The 17,583-nt window shown below is 39.3% G+C and overlaps 1 protein-coding gene across 3 annotated transcripts in view; it reads left to right on the forward strand.

Annotated features, from left to right (window-relative positions):
- Window positions 1-760: 760 nt before the first annotated feature.
- mtor (mechanistic target of rapamycin kinase) overlaps window positions 761-17,583 on the forward strand; it is an 85,661-nt gene continuing 68,838 nt past the window's right edge. For all 3 annotated transcript variants that reach the window (XM_062426536.1, XM_062426538.1, XM_062426539.1), the window contains exons 1-18: window positions 761-890; window positions 1,322-1,464; window positions 1,756-1,864; window positions 1,995-2,227; window positions 2,850-3,050; window positions 3,173-3,307; window positions 3,386-3,661; window positions 4,309-4,417; window positions 4,708-4,891; window positions 5,208-5,336; window positions 5,588-5,832; window positions 7,055-7,264; window positions 7,396-7,601; window positions 8,357-8,479; window positions 8,678-8,761; window positions 9,497-9,589; window positions 10,136-10,270; window positions 11,173-11,302. In XM_062426536.1, coding sequence (XP_062282520.1) covers window positions 1,336-1,464; window positions 1,756-1,864; window positions 1,995-2,227; window positions 2,850-3,050; window positions 3,173-3,307; window positions 3,386-3,661; window positions 4,309-4,417; window positions 4,708-4,891; window positions 5,208-5,336; window positions 5,588-5,832; window positions 7,055-7,264; window positions 7,396-7,601; window positions 8,357-8,479; window positions 8,678-8,761; window positions 9,497-9,589; window positions 10,136-10,270; window positions 11,173-11,302 — 2,731 coding nt within the window. In that variant the 5' untranslated portion in view covers window positions 761-890; window positions 1,322-1,335. The remainder of the gene's footprint in view (window positions 891-1,321; window positions 1,465-1,755; window positions 1,865-1,994; window positions 2,228-2,849; window positions 3,051-3,172; window positions 3,308-3,385; window positions 3,662-4,308; window positions 4,418-4,707; window positions 4,892-5,207; window positions 5,337-5,587; window positions 5,833-7,054; window positions 7,265-7,395; window positions 7,602-8,356; window positions 8,480-8,677; window positions 8,762-9,496; window positions 9,590-10,135; window positions 10,271-11,172; window positions 11,303-17,583) is intronic.

Here is a 17,583-nt window from a genome sequence, read left to right on the forward strand (position 1 = left end):
ATAATAATAATAATAATAATAATAATAATAATAATAATAATAATAATAATAATAATAATAATAATAATAATAATAATCATCATCATCATAATCATAATAATAATCATCATCATCATAATAATAATGCATTATATCTAAAGGCGCCTTTCAAAGCACTCAAGGACACCTTACAAGGCACATAAAACACGACAACAGTACATCAAACAATAAAAATCAGGTAATATTTAGTGCAGAGAAAAAGAAATAAGTACTTATCTTTTACATATTAAAGCAGGGAAGAACATGTGATAACATACAAATTGGCTCCTTTGCATTCAGGTGTGCCAGAAAGCCATGTCAGTGAGCCAGTACGCACAATGCCCTGGAGATTGAATACCTGATTAAAGTGCAGCCATCATCAATATTATTAATTAATGTGATTTTAATATGTGTGCCATGACAAATATCCGTTAACTGTACTTTACTTTATAATATAATCCTACATTTAACTTTATTTTATGTACAGTATGGTAATGACACGTTCAGGTGGTGTGTTAACTCATTTATACACACTACAACCCCTAGATAAATTAAGTGGAGTAAAAAGAAAGTAAGTGTATGGGAATAGAAGCATAAAGTCAAACAACTACTAATATTCAATTGTGAGTACAATAAATCTGTTCTCAGCTGCTTTGCGCAAACTGCGCAGCTTTACGCAGACTGCGCAGCTTTACGCTTGTGACGTTTGTGACGTTTGTTGTGTGTCCTGCTGGAGTCAGTCCAACTTACCAGTAGAGATACACACATACAGCTAGCTCACCTTGCACTGTACTAGCCGTGTTGTCGTACAATGAGAGATATCCTACAAGAACCGAAAAGGAATTAAGTGGCCGACTCTTTACTGGGAACACGTAAGTTGTATACATTTGTTACACTTCACCTCGTAGCTAACAGTTTGCTACATTATGTAGGTTAACGTCAGTGCTAGCTAACGTTAGCTAAACAAAACCAGCATGATACACTGACTGGGCTGTGAATTAGCCTACACCAAACCTATACTACCTGGACTTGTCCGGGTGTGGAGGAATGCTATATTTACAGGTTAGCATTGTGTTTCTGTTTGGTATATGTGTGTTGCCTCGCAATGTTTACAATTTATTTCACTAGCTAACCGGACGTGCTAGCTAACGTTAGCCGTAACGCCTGCAATGTTGACCTGGTGTGTTACCACCTCAGGGCTACTATTTTGTGCCTGTCAAGTATGTCATTTATACTTCATTCTTTGTTTGACAGTCTAGCACGTTGTACTCAATACATATTCATTTTATTTGTCTCCTTGCAGATAAAGTCGTCCAAATGGTGATCATGTCAGGCACAGCCACTGTGCTGCAACAGTTTGTGAGTGGCCTGAAGAGTCGAAATGAAGACACTAGAGCAAAATCGGCCAAAGAGCTGCAGCACTATGTGACTACAGAGCTCAGAGAGGTATGAGCAAAAAACATATGTGGACATAACATGCATCTGCCGTGAGGGTATCATTTCAGTATGACTGCACCTCCCCACAGGAGCTGGAAGAGTGATCAGCTGTTTACACGGTGTTTCAGGAGTAAATATAACTCCACAGTTCCTTTTTGTTATAGATATAACATCATATGCAGGGATAATAAAAACAAAATAGAGTACCTATTTCTAGATTGGGTATTTTCTAGATACCCAGTTGTTGCATTTTCCTCTTAACTGTGTTTTGTAATACTGGTTTGTTTGTGCCACCCACAGATAAGCCAAGATGAAGCCACTACATTCTATGATGAGTTAAACCACCACATATTTGAGCTGGTATCCAGCTCTGATGTGAATGAGAAGAAAGGAGGAATTCTCGCTATAGGTAAACTTAGAATAAATAAATGTTCTTATTTAGTTACTTAATTTAAATGGTGTATAACACTATACACACAATGAACCTGTGACAGCACATACAGTATATGCATTAACTGTGATTTGATCCTTTGTTCCAGTGAGTCTGATAGGAGTTGAGGGAGGCAATGCCACCAGGATCAGCCGCTTTGCCAACTACCTGCGCAACCTGCTCCCCTCCGGTGACTCTGTTGTGATGGAGATGGCCTCTAAAGCCATGGGCCACCTGTCTATGGCAGGGGACACCTTCACTGCTGAGTATGTGGAGTTTGAAGTGAAGAGGGCCCTGGAGTGGCTGGGAGCAGACAGGAATGAAGGCAGGCGTCATGCTGCAGTAAGTGATTAGCAAAAAGCAGGGAGTGTGTTGTTTGTCGTTGAAATAACACCACTTCTCGGTGGTGTTTACATATGATGGAGATGAGGGTAGAGTACAATTTCACTCATGGCTGTCCAATTGCACTGTTGCTTTTTCCCCCCCTCACATTGTAAAGCTGAACTCGTCATGTGGCTCGTGGCTGGTCTTGCTTTCTCTGGAAGGCTCATTGCCTTTCAGGAGACAGTGTTGCATTTTGCTTGTAATACCAGTGTCCTTTAGGATTAAAACATTAATACTACTCCCTACGTTATTCACCTTCCTCGAGTAATTTTCCTTAAATAACATAAACCCTACAGTTTATAAAGCCTTGCTTGAAATGATCTACTGTTCCAGCTAACAAACTGACACTTTTTTCTTCATTGTTAAAAGGTCACTATTATTTAAAAGGGGCAGCAGTGAACATCAGTTGTGCAGCTATACATTTTTATAAATTCCAGAGGGTTGAACTTTATATAATTGGAATGTTATTATTGCTGCAGGTCTGAAAAGTACAATGTTACCATTTATTTACACTTTAAAAGAGCAAACCTAAGAAATGCAATTAATGACCAGTCACAAAATGGGATTCTGTCTGTTCCAGGTGTTGGTGTTGAGGGAGCTGGCTGTGAGTGCACCCACCTTCTTCTTTCAGCAAGTGCAGCCCTTCTTTGACAACATCTTCTATGCAGTATGGGACCCTAAGCAGGCTATCCGAGAAGGGGCTGTGTCTGCCCTGCGAGCCTGTCTCATCCTCACTACGCAGAGGGAGACCAAGGAAATGCAGAAACCACAGTGGTACAAAGTATGGCATTCCACCGTTATCCTGTCCTCAAATAAATATTTCTCATCAGTATATGTTGTATTTGCCCGGGGGAAACCAATGTCCTTGTAAAAGCAACACGGATGCCTATTTTTCTGTGACAGCAAACCTTCGAGGAGGCAGAAAAAGGATTCGATGAGACTCTGGCCAAAGAGAAAGGGATGAATCGTGATGACAGGGTCCATGGTGCTCTTCTTATCCTCAATGAATTGGTTCGCATCAGCAGTATGGAAGGAGAGGTGAGAGTTGACTTCACTTCAGAAACACTGTCACATCCAAAAGCAAAACATTCCACTCACTGTCTTGTCTCTCACCAGCGCATGCGCGAGGAGATGGAGGAGATCACGCAGCAGCAGCTGGTTCACGATAAGTACTGCAAGGAGCTGATGGGATTTGGAGCCAAACCCCGCCACATCACACCATTCACCAGCTTCCAGTCGGTGCAGCCGCAGCAGTCCAACGCTCTTCTGGGCCTACTGGGCTACAGCACACCTCAGGGCTTCCTCAGCTTCGGAGCCACGCCAGTGCCTGCCAAGAGCTCGCTGGTGGAGAGCAGATACTGCCGCGAGCTGATGGAGGAGAGATTTGACCAGGTAGATTTTACAGCATGAGTGTGATTATGATAATTGGTTAAGATGACAGTTATTGTGTTCAGAATTTAATTTTTTTAAAATTCACAACTTGTGATATAAACTGCAAGTCTTGTTACTGTTGCGGTTACTTCAGTGATAAAGTTAACACTGTGCTACTCCCTTTGAATAGTGCAGCAATAAAAAATGTTACTGAAGCATTAAAGTGTTCAATTTTTGTTTGCACTGCAAGGGAGGTGCTAATTGAACTCATGTACATTTCAAAGATGCTGTTTGTGGTGGTGTTACACTGGAGTGGATCACTTTGTAAGGTGCTGTTATTTTGTCTGCCACTTATGTGGGGGTTGATTACTGAATCAATGCTTTAACAGGTGTTGAGCAGGATTTCATAACTCACTTTCTGGTCCTTATTTGGATTAGAAACAGTACTCTTTTTTTTTTTTTTTTTTTTTGCCAATACAGGCTACAAAGTTGTTTTCATTTTCAACATTCAAGAAATAGAAGCTGATATTTCATATCAGAAATTAGGCGGAGTAGCTCTCATAGTATAATAGAGGGACCATGAAGGGATTAAAGACACAAGCTCAGTGCTGTTTTGAGCACCACATAAATCATACTTGACATAATTTTTCATGATGTGATTTGTTTAGGTGTGTCGGTGGGTGCTGAAATACAAAACCAGTAAGAACCCTCTGATCCAGATGACCATCCTCAACCTGCTCCCACGCCTTGCTGCCTTTCAGCCAAATACCTTTACAGGTGGGACCAGTTAATGTTTGAACATAATCCAAGATCCAGTTGAATCCGTCTTGTGTACAGTAACTTGCAGTCATGCATTCTTTCCCATTATTATATCGGCTGGGCTACTTTGGTGGTCATGGACAAGAAATGTAAAGAGATCAGGAGCACTTTTTGGGCCTCAGTGGGCTTTGCCGTAATAAATTTGCATGTAATTTCTCCCAGTCAGTTGATTTATGTGTTGCGGCATATACAAAGCCCTACATATGTGTTAAATCATTCACGTTGTGGTTTTTCCATCCACTGTGCAGACCAGTACCTGTCAGACACTATGGGCTACCTGCTGGGCTGTCTGAAGAAGGAGAAGGAGAGGACAGCAGCTTTCCAGGCTCTGGGGCTGCTTGTAGTGGCCGTCAGGGCAGAAATCCAGCCGTACCTCTCTAAGATCCTTGAGATCATCAAGGCTGCCTTGCCACCCAAAGACTTTGCACACAAGTTAGTAATTATGAACATGAAATTGACTCTAGCTACATGTAGTATTTGTATGCTATAAATGGCATTTCTTCATATTCAGATATACATAAATATGTTTAGATTTGCTTCATATGTTTTTTAGAATAATTTTAGTTTTGTAGGTTTTTGTTGTGTTTGATGCTGAAATCTAATCTAAATTTACAAAACATCTTGATTCCAGTCGTGGCCGTATTTGGGTAGTATTTGCTCTATGGTGCACCCGTTTAAATTAATTTTGGGAGTACATATAAACAAAGAGGAAACTTAACTTTGCCTCTTTCTTGTTTCATGTGCACAGGAGGCAGAAGACCATGCAGGTTGATGCCACAGTGTTCACATGTATCAGCATGCTTTCCAGAGCCATGGGTCCCAGCATCCAACCAGACATCAAGGAGCTGCTGGAGCCCATGCTTGCTGTGGGCCTCAGGTAAGACAAAATGCTTCCACTATAAGTCTGTATATTTTTAAAAATAATTTCTGACAGTTTATACATGGCAGTTTTTAAATGTAGTTTGATTTACACTTTAAAGTTTTTAAAGTTATGTATTGGTTTGTATATAAAAAAAATAACTTCACTTAACTTCACTACACTTGTATCCCCTCATCTAAAGTTTATGGTTATGATATTGTGTTTATCCATTGTATAAACATTCTCTAATTGTGTCCCTGTCCATTCAGTCCTGCACTGACGGCAGTTCTGTACGACCTGAGCCGTCAGATCCCCCAGCTGAAGAAGGACATTCAGGATGGTCTGCTGAAGATGCTTTCCCTGGTGTTGATGCACAAGCCACTGCGTCACCCTGGCATGCCCAAAGGCCTGGCTCACCAGCTGGCCTCGCCGAGCCTCACCAACATCCCCGAAGCGAGCGACGTAGGCAGCATCACACTGGCCCTACGCACACTGGGAAGCTTTGAATTTGAGGGTAAGAACCTTAAAAGACCTGAAGAAAAAATATTGGGCCTAAAGCAGGACGCTGTAAATTTTCTCTTAATGTATTTCTTAGGAAATCCAGGGACAGAAAATCCACAAAATGAAAAACAGGCACAGAGCACCAATTCTGTTCCATTGCACCAAACTCCGTTGATTAATTGTACCTTAAATTTGGTTCCGTCAGTGAAGAAAAAATGATAACTTCCAAGTGTGGGTAGTGGCATAATGTCCCAAGGAAATCATAAAACATGAAAAGACATAACTGGCGCTGATAATGTGTTGGTGTCTGAATGAAATGTTGTGGTTTTAAATTAAGGGTATGAACCATCAGGCATAAGACTAGAGCCACAGACAGTGAAGAGAACACATCAAAAAGAAATGATGAAGTAATTAAGAAGAACTGCAGAAGTTTTTGAAGAGTTGGTGATCATCTGTTCTCTGGGCTGAACCTATAGAGTTTTAATCAACATGCCGCTGAATCACATTAGTAGATAATTACGGATATTTGGAGTCAAATGTAGACTGATCTATCTGTGCACTCCATATATTTTCCTTGTTTTTTAGGAGAGAAATGTTATTAAAGAAGTAATAGTTGAAGGAAATGTAATCAAATGTATAAACACAATCTGGACACAGTGGTGTTAATATTTCTGTTCACTGCAGCAGCTGTCAACACATATGTATTACATTAATAGTAACAAGGACCACAGTGTATTGGGAATTGGATAGTCTTCACTGGAGTCAAACGTGGAAAAATTAACATTAACTTTCTTGATTTTTCCAACTGTAGGCTGTAAACAGCAGACCTTGGTAAAATAATTACTTCTCAGAGTCTGTTGTTATCCTGTAATGGAAGTAACAGCTGGTTTTTGTTTTGGGTTACTGGTAGTGGGTTATTCACAGTCTTCTTTTAAATATGTCACAATTGACTAATGACTCTCATTGTCGTACAACACTAGACTTATTCAGAGTTTAGTTGTGAAATCCAAAAATCGTGTGAAAAAACCAGACGGTCCTCTCTGGATCAAGAGAAATTAACAGGAACACTCATGAGTCAAGTTCTGCTGGCAGCACTGATATTTTAAAAATGTCAAAACACGTATAAAAGTTTATGTGTATAACTTTCCTAATTTGCCATAAAACACACCTGTCAAAACAATTATTTGCCAAATAGCTGAGGAATTATTCTTCTAACTCTTATGTTCCTTCATCAGGACACTCCCTCACCCAGTTCGTGCGGCACTGTGCCGATCACTTCTTGAACAGCGAGCACAAGGAGATCCGGATGGAGGCAGCTCGGACGTGCTCACGCCTCCTTACCCCCTCCATCCACCTGATCAGCGGCCATGTTGTCAGTCAGACAGCTGTGCAGGTTGTTGCAGATGTGCTAAGCAAGCTGCTGGTTGTCGGCATCACTGACCCAGGTAATGCATGAAAAAAAAATGAAAAGGAGGAGGGGACAAGGGACATAACTATTGATAGCTGTGATGACTATGATGATGATGAGTGTTACAAAAGTGATAACAAGAGTTTTAATGCTTCACTCCTCCTGTAGATCCAGACATTCGATACTGTGTGCTGGCATCTCTTGATGAACGCTTTGACGCTCACCTGGCCCAGGCTGAGAACTTGCAGGCGCTGTTTGTAGCACTGAACGATGAGGTGTTTGAGATCAGAGAGCTGGCCATCTGTACAATTGGACGCCTCAGCAGCATGAACCCGGCCTTTGTCATGCCCTTCCTCCGCAAGATGCTCATTCAGGTAGGAGAGGCACACAGAGTTCTTTAATGGTAGGTTTTTTCCCCTTTGAAGGGGAGTTCGTTGAATTGGAGAAAACCCCCCACCCCGACCAAAAAAAACAGTCTGAGTTTAATTATTTTAAACATTCAATTTAGCACACTCACATACAGGACTTGGAGAAAAAGCTGTCTTGGCTAAAATCAGCCAAAATATTGCCGGATAATTATGCAGATTATTATAAGATGCTGAAATTGCATTACACAGTGCCTTTAATAACATTAGAAATGTACCAGTTGTGTTTCTGATGACGCTACTTTTTGACCTATCCTCGAAATTAAATTGAAAAACAAATTCCAAACACATTAGTTACATTTATAAATTTATAAATTAATATGGTTTTGAGGATGTATTTTTGGATATTTCTTGATTATTTTCCCTGAAAGAGCGTGGATGTAAAATGAGAAAATTGATTTTTATGTTATCATACACATTTATCGGTATTGACTGTATTTAGTCTGACTGGTGAGAGTACTTATAGTCTGCTGTTTCCATTAGATACCTTTAGAGGGCAGCAAAGGCCAGAATATCCTGCACAGCTTAAAACACCAAAGTATACCTCTAGAAGACCTAGTAAATTATTCTTTTTATGAGACCCTGCTCCCATAACACCATGATGAAAATTATAATTTAATCTCATTAAGATTTGTTGCTGAACAGAAAAGAGTACAGTAAATTGTTTACTTTGTTTTATTTAACGTTTTTGAATTTTGTTGCAGATCTTAACAGAGTTGGAGCACAGTGGTGTTGGCAGGAACAAAGAGCAGAGTGCCCGTATGCTTGGCCATCTGGTCTCCAATGCCCCTCGTCTCATTCGGCCATATATGGAGCCCATCCTTAAGGTACGACTCTGTTGATTCTCCATTGTAAAGGTGTATACGTTTATGAATGTAAACAGGCTTTTACCTGTTTACATGTGTAAAGAAGAAAAGCTCAAGTCCAGTACAACCTCATTTCCCTGAAGCTCTTTAAATATTTTTTTCCTGACTGTGAAACTAAAGTCAAGACTGTAGTTCACCACTTACTTTTTGCTTTTGCAGGCTCTCATTCTCAAGCTAAAAGACCCAGACCCCAACCCTGGAGTGGTCATCAGTGTCCTTGCTACCATTGGCGAGTTGGCTCAGGTAAGGGCAGACTTAATGTTTCACTTCCTTGATGTTATTTCGACATTATTTCAATATTCATCATAACAGTTTTAATGCAAGCAGTCTGAGTTTGTCCTTTTCTAAGGTTAAAAGTAGTGGAAAGCCCACCCATGGATGTGTGCCTTGCTCCTCCTCATTGTTCAGGTGGCTCAATGGTCCCCAGTGAAGAGTCAGGGAAGCAGAGTTAGAAACAGGCAGATGCTGCAGTGCAGAGAGTGTGCAGGAGATGCGCAGGTAGATCAAGTGTTGGTTGACTCAGTGCAGGAAGAGGCAAGAGCCCAGCTGTTCAGGAGCCAACACAGGGAGATGGAAGAAAATGTAGGGAGTTGATTCATTAAATTAAAATGCTGTTAAATGCCATTTCACCTTGCATGCTCTCAAAATACAATGTATATGAGCTAAAAAAAACCCTATGTGTCAGATATGAAGATTTCTAACTTCGGTTACTTGTAGTGATTTTATCAAATAATTAAGTATTTTTGTACAAACAAATAAAAACAACATCAGGAAGATATGGAAAATACTTAAACATAAGTGTTCTTCACATAAGGGCTGTGGTTTAAACTGGTATGGGATCACCAGTCATTTTAATGTAAAACTGTGTACTGAGTAATTATTCCCTTTTTAGATTTCAGAAGATCTCATTCACAGAAAGTTGGACAGGTTATAAGGTATGTTCAGTTTTGATTGTTTCTCCTGTGCCTGCCCTGCCAGGTGAGTGGCCTGGAGATGAGAAAGTGGATGGATGAGCTTTTTCCAATAATTATGGACATGCTGCAGGACTCCTCCTCACTGGCCAAACGACAGGTATGTGAAGAAAATGAGTGTCTGCTTCATCTGGTTCTAATCTTCATTTCACATTTCTCCCTATCATTAGTTCAAGTTCTGAAAAAATATTTGTATCATGGGTACAGTAAATACACATCTCCTTCAATAAACATAACAGGGCATCAGATCTGGAAACGTTTAAAGCCACTTAGAAGTGAAGACATTTTGAGCTTGTTGTGTTTCTGGTATTTCCCGTTTAAACAGGATTGTGTGCCAGGAACTAACTCCGGGAGGGCTTATTCAAAAATAGTAACAAGTGGTGCATCAATATGGAATTAAAAAGTGGCTTGATTTAATGGCAGGGGCACGCAGGCATGATTTAATGTTTATATTTAATACATTTTAATACAGTAAATGAACAACACAATATAGATAACTACAAAAATATACAACTCACATGTACAACACATCAAAAATACTGTAACTTTTTAGCTTTGTTTTTTAGCTAACATTGTAAAGAAAAGTGCACCCTAAACATCCTTTATGCTTATATGTAAAGAGAATCTGTCTCTGACTGTCCACCAGGTGGCATTGTGGACCTTGGGCCAACAAGTGGCCAGTACAGGCTATGTGGTGGAGCCCTACCGCAAATATCCTTCCCTTTTGGAGGTGCTGCTCAACTTCCTGAAGACGGAGCAAAACCAGGGCATCAGGAGAGAGGTATGCACAGTTGCCTCTATAACCCTTTGCCCCCCCCCCCCAGATTTCTTTACAGCAACGTGAATGCAACTCTATGGCTCAGTAAGTCATAATGAGGCCAGAAAGCCTACCTGTCAACTTATACTAAACAACTGAAAGTCTGTTTAGAAGTATAGACTTTGACCAGTAAATTATAATCACATGAATACATACAGTATAACACTATGCACATTTTCCATAATTATGTGGAATTCTTTCCTAAGTCGTTTACTGTGATGTAATTCATCATTTCTTTCCTCGTCTGTTACATTGCATGAGGTTCAGAGAGCACATTGTCACCTTGTATAGTCTGTGGCACAAATCCTGTCTGGCTAATAATACAGCGACAGTTGTGTACTTTGTGTGGTCTTACTATTTACTCTATTCTGTAGCATCTATGCTTCTTGAGGGAACAAATTAGAAGCTTTTCACAGCAACTATTCATATCTAGAGGAACTGAATGTTTGCTACTTTCAAGATTGATTTGGGTGTATGTTGTAATATCTTATTAAAGGCACAGTTCACAGAAAATTTGTCTTTTAAGTATAAAATACTCGCTACCGTAGGCTTGAAAGGTGGCTCTGCATTTTTTTTCAGAGGGCAGCAGCTGCAGTCAGCTTCGATTAACAATACTTTCATTGATTCCAGAGAGGACCCAGAACTACTGGAACAAAAAAATCAAAACATAGAAACTGCCCAAACCACTTACACAGTGTTCTGCTTCTCTGTTTTTGATACTTGTGATTTTTCAAACAATCATCACTTATCTCACTGTTTTGAAAAATTTGACATTTTCTATCTATCCATAAATACTGGAGTGACACATTGCTTCCAATTCTTCCACTGGAAAATTACTAACTGTCTTTGGTGTGTGCCTCCAACAGGCTATACGTGTACTGGGTCTTCTCGGAGCTCTTGACCCCTACAAGCACAAGGTGAACATCGGCATGATCGACCAGTCACGAGATGCCTCTGCCGTCAGCCTCTCTGAGTCCAAGTCGAGTCAGGACTCAGGTACACCCGTGATCACTATTATTAATTCCACTTTTGGGAACAATTTTATTTTTACTTTTTCACCAAGAGTCAGATTATGGATTAGTTGAACTTTTTAATTAGTGTTCCGTAAAGTTATAGCAGTGTTGATTTCTCAGTGCAACAGCTGGAAAGTCTTTAAAACCAACATGAACTTTTGTTGAGATCTCACTGTGTGGTCTTCAGACACTCCCACACTGAGTCTGTCCATTGAGAGCCTTGTTGTTGCTGTGATTTCAGGCTGTCTGTGTGAACCTGAAGGATAGTATTGTAAAGAGGTATCAGAGGATTTTATATTTTTGCAGCCTCATAACATTCACCAAAATGGAATTTGTGATGTTTCTACAGTCAGATAGATTTTAAAGGGCAAGCAAACCACAAGGCAGAATTTTGCAGTATATTATATGTTCCCATTTTTGGCCATTATAGTTTGTGTTTTGATAGTAATTAAAATATATATATTTCCTCCGAGGCATATATACTGTATTTGCAATTCTGAAACCCTTTCAACATGTGGTCAGATGCATTTGGACACATTAACAACATTTATAGGGGATCTCTATGAATATAAACACTCCGATCCAACCAGGATGTGCAGAAATCTGGCAGTAGGCAGCCTGGACAGTAGAACATGAAATAAACAAAGACTGCGAAGTAACTTTTGGAAAAAAATGTTGGTTTTAGTTAATCTTTGGAGAAGAATGTAAATGTCATTCCAAAAAGGCATGTGAGTTGTATAATAAGGCATTGCCAGTTTAAGACAGAGTTTTATGAATTTTTTCGTCATACTCATGAATGATTCAAAACAGCTGATGTGAGTAGAAAAGGGGGTCACAGAATATAAAATGTCAAAGTACCTGTTCACAGGGATATGATACATTTTCCGCTTCACTGAATTGAACAATATTAAATTATGAAAATAATTGGGGAAATTGAGATATTAAACCATTTGTGCAGGTGTGATCTTCACACATGGTTGCATGTTGAAATGTGAATACACAGAACCCCCTCAGTTAATCAATGTCCTGGAAAATGCTCTACGTAAAACAGCCCTTTCCACTTTTGCAGCACTTTGGTCAGAATATGATGACTCTAGAGAGGAATTGATTTCATCTTCAATTATTTGAATTGCTGAGTGTGTCTCACATAAACCATTGAAATTATGTCTGACCAAAAACACTTACATTATCCTTTATGACTTGGCTATTTTACATTTCATAAATCTACATCTCATTAGAAGTAGGACACAGTGAAGTGATATGTCTATGCAGTCAAGACAAAACACAGTTTTTAGAGGTCTTGCCATGAATTTGAAAAGTCAACATCAAATCTGGCTTTGGGTTTACGATCTTTGGGATCTAATTCCTGGATTTTGTCTGATGATGGGGAAATGTAGCTGACACATCTGGGGTGGGATCTTTTTGAGCGGATGTATTTAATTTAAGGTGACCCACTTTGGACAGATGTCTCTTCAAGCATCTGTTCAAATGACTAAGTATGAATGATTTACATTACTATTTTTATGTGAGATTATTGATTACATATATTTTTATGTGTATGGCCGTTGGGATGAAATGTCAGTTTACCTCTCTGGTGCGGATCATTAGATGAATCACCACAAACTCTTACAGACATTCAGGTCCCCAGGGGATGAATCATATCAACTTTGGAGATGCTTCTAGCACCATCAGGGGGTTGACATTTTGGGACTGAAATATCTCAAGAACAGTTGGATAGATTGCCAGTAAATGTGGTACACTCAATCATGGTGCACAGAGGATGAATTGTTACAATTTTAGTGATTCCTTTCCTTTTCATCTATTACCATTATAAGGTTCAAATTATTATTGTCCAGTACTTTGGTTAATAACAATATTTTGCAAAACTGAGAACATTCCTAGTAGCATTGGCTGTACTCTGTGTTTAGTGCTAATTAGCAAATATTAGCATGCTAACGTGTTAAACTAACGTGGTGAAGATGGTAAACATTACACATGATTAACATCTACATGTTAGCGTTATCATTGTGAACATTGGCATTTAGTTCAAAGCAATGCTGTGCCTAAGTTCAATCTCTTTAAGCTGCTCGCATGGCTGTACACTCAGTCTTGTTTCAGTATGTTTGTCATCACAAACTTAGAGAATAAAGCATACAATTTATGTGACATAACAGAGACCAGTGTTTTTGCAGGCCCCCAGACCAAGAAGAATCCCTGCCAAGCCAAAAAAAAGAAGTTTTTAATGCCAAATGTCCATTCAGTCAGATATTAATAGCATGTGGGGGTGTCCCTTTGCAGTGCTGTTCTGAAACTTGAGTCAACCTCTGTTTCATTGCCTGTGAAACTCTTGGTAGCATTGCTCCTTTAAAGAATAGGGCAGTGAGTAGTGAGTGCAAGTGTCAGAAAAGTGACGGTGAATGTGGGTGGACAGAGGAAAAGGTTATTAGTAAGTTGTCAGTCTGGCAGTAAATGTACAGTACAGGCTACAGTGTGTCAGTTAATAAATGCTGCAGCTTCTACAGACAAAGAAAATTCATGTCTGTTGTTTCCCCAGCTGCTGGAAAAGTGAAGGGTGTTAGCTTCAAAGTTAGCAACAATGGGTCTGCCTAACCTGACGATGCTAAACAGAGAACGGAGAAATGTGTGTCTACTGAGTCTCTGTTCTGCTCTGTGCTTCAACCCCTCCCATAAGCCGCCACCGCCATCTGAAAGTAGTCAACCTGCATTTACCTTTTAGGGGAAACACAGACTCCATGGAGCATTTTCATGCCTCAGCAATGTCTGAATATAAAGATAAGTATGTGTCAAAATTCTGTCGTTATAGTAGTTATGCAAGTTTACACATCTGGGTCACATTATTTCCCACCAATCTCCTTCTCCCCCCGCTGCGCTGACTTTTTTTGAATAACTGTTAGACAGTATTGTATAAAAACATTATAAGGTAGTCTTGACTCTTCATATAAGCAAGTCTTAAACTCCTCCAAGATAAATAACCTGATACTGATGACATGTTTGTCATGAGGATGACACTATAGCAAACAAATATTGCGTCACCAAAACATGAGAATTCATCTTCTGTCGATGAAAATTCTCTAAAAGACGCTATCCTCTGGAGATTTTGAAAATTCACAAAAATGACAGTAAAACTGCATGTCTGATGCAGTCATGTGTATCAGAATATGACCTTGTAAAAATTAATATTTTACCAGTTTGTTTCCCAACAAAATGGACTGTGACCAGAATTGGAGGCTGTATATCTGTTGGCAGATGAGTCAGAGAAATTGTCTGGAGCCCTAGTATTTCTGATGACATTTTTTTGTTATCTTGGAGGTCAATTGGACGGCCCATCTCCACACCTAACTTCAAACTAGGCCAATCATGTCACTACACTACAACACTACTTCAGGATCATAACCTGATGAAATGATGCATATTTCTTCATGGTAAGGTACTGTATTTGCATCTGTTATTATGGCTAGGATTTTTTTCCCCTGCACAGCTGAAGCCTGAATTACTACAGCACTGTTGCCTCACTTAGCTACTTGACTGCCTGTTTGTGGGCAGTAAAGATACACATGTGTAGCCATCTATCATAGTCATTAATCTAGACTTGGTGAAGGCCAGCTACCCTCTTTCGCCTGTAGGCTTTGTGCCAGTTTGTTATGTCTACAGTCCAGAATCTGAAGGGAGACAAGTGAAGCAGCTGAAACTTTACTCCTGCAGAAGGCCAGTGAAATGCTGAATACCAGACGTCTGTATTCTCAGATCGCCTGTAAAACTCAGTAGCTCTGCATAGATATATGGACAGACTGACCCCATATGCATTGCCTGCCCCAAAAACATGAATAAAACTACTTATTTAAAAAAGCCGCAAGTGGCAATGAACAGGGTACAAGCACAAAGGGCAGTCTTCGACTTAATATGACCTTCGGAAAAATTTGAAAACATGCCATATGCATAAATTGCCACATTGTTTGCAAGTTAGAATTGGCCAGTTGGGGATTTGAACCCTGGACCATTGTATACCCAGGGAAGATGACTTACTGACTGCACCACTGGGGACATGGTCTCCACACACCTTCTAACAAGTTGAGCCAGTGAGATCACGTGTGCTGGACAGGGGTGGTGTTTTTGTCTGTTAAAACTTGAAACATTTACAAAAGTCAAAATGATGGTGAAAAGATTCTGATAAATATCACACACACCATTATGCTGGTTTAGGGTGTATTGTCAAATATGTTGGTAAAAATGTGTTTCAAAGGTTAGATAAAATAGAAAATGTTGTGCATACAGTAAACAATATAGCAAGACTTTGAATGTCACTGTGGACTCACTGACACTTCTATCTTCTAATCTACCATCTCTACAATGTCTTTCAATTTTGGTAGCATGTGAATGAAGACTTGTGGAGATATAGATTTTATTTTATTTTTCATATTTTGAAAAATATAACGTATGGAATGTGAATTGTTTAGAAATTTGCATTTGTTGTAATAAGTCATGTCTACTTTAATCAATCAGTAAACCTAGTTTCATGCATCGACTGTGTCATCACCCTGGATTGTGAAAAATTAATGTTGTACAAATCTATGCAGCCAATTACAAGATATAAACTTTTTGTATTTGTGGCACCCCTTAGTGACAGAATATTTCAGGGTAATATCTCTGTGTAATGAAGCTCTGGCCTACAATCCAAGCATGTGGCCCAAGTTTGGTCACAATAGCTTAAGTCAATTTAGATTTTTACGTGAAGTTGAACTTAGACACAGGTTTAAAAAATGCATAATTTCAAAACATATGGAATATCAAAAATCTGAAAATGTACTGTTTTCCGGCTTGGTCCAGATATGCTATGTGCCAGTTGTGATGCTGATTGCACCACACATTTGTAGGGGTGTTGGTATGGACAAAATTCAAAATGGTGGAAAATCTATTTTAGCATAACTGTGTGTGGCTTTTATGGATAGATTCGTTTGGACCCACAGAATCCAGGAAAAAAAAAAGTTTAAAAAAAAGTGTTTATCAGACTTGTGATTCAACGTAAAGTTCATTGTTATAGCACCACCATCTGGCCAAACGGTGTAGGTTTTTTTTGTCTAAGTAGAGGGAGAGATTTCCTGATCTGGGGAAGTTTGGTTTGGGGATGTAGCCGTTCCAGTTTATTAGACCCAGATACTTTTAGAGCAAATCATAATCCTAACCGATACAATAGGAGTTTGGGCCCCTAAATATGAATTATAAATGTTTAAAAGGCCACCACTGTTGCTTGGTTTATTTTTAAGAAATGCAAGACATACTGTCTAACCCTGAGCACGAATGTTTAAACCCTCCTCAGATTGTTTTCTACTTTTTGTGTTTACACTAAGGTGATTCTGAAATGGCTTGTTACAGATGGCAACAATTTCTTAAATTTGAGGGTAAAAGTGAGTATTACCAGACATTCAGACCCAAAATAGCACTGTTTAAAAGAAAATGCAATGAGTTTAAAGGCCAACACAAAAACACTCCATAAGTTGTAAGTAGTAAGTATTACTCTTCATGTTCCAACTTTAATCTATCAGTAATGTGAAATGCACATATTTGATTGGCCAAGGCAGTGGCAAGGCAACACTAAAGGGGGACACTTTGAATTTTTTTGTGGCATAAGTTGATTCAGCCTCAACTGGATGATCTTTTTTTTTTATCTGGAGCCATTTACATCAGGTTGCTAACTGTCCCAATGCAGCAGTCTCATTGAATTGAATGAATGGGCTTGATTTTTTTTTTTTTTCATACAGTACTGTTGTTGGACTGAACTCAGACTTGGCCCTGTGATTAATTGCACATTTTGTGTGCTATAGAACACACATGTTTGATCACGTGTTACCTCACATGTAAATATGTGATGCTTATTGTTATTGTACGGTATGCTCAGCTATGCATCTGCCTGAAACTTGTATAACCGTGTGAACCTACATCATCGTGCATTACCTCATAATGCCAAAACAAGAAGAAAAAAAAAGCCCAAAAGAGAATCAGTACTGTGTTTATACTGGCAAGCGGAGTTATTTTTCTGTGGTTGTTCTTGGGGGTTTGAACAAGACTAAACACACGGGGCACAGCCATCAACTACTGCAATCAAATTTCATCTCATAAAAAAAGAGGAAAAATCCCCATTTGATTTGTTGTCCAACATTATAATATAATACAGGTTGGTGCCAGAACTGACACACGGCCAGCAGCAACAAGCCAACAACATCAGCTCTCCCTTCAGCCTCTTAACAT

This window comes from Scomber scombrus, chromosome 10 (assembly GCF_963691925.1).
Source record: "Scomber scombrus chromosome 10, fScoSco1.1, whole genome shotgun sequence".
In the NCBI taxonomy this organism is placed as follows: domain Eukaryota; kingdom Metazoa; phylum Chordata; class Actinopteri; order Scombriformes; family Scombridae; genus Scomber; species Scomber scombrus.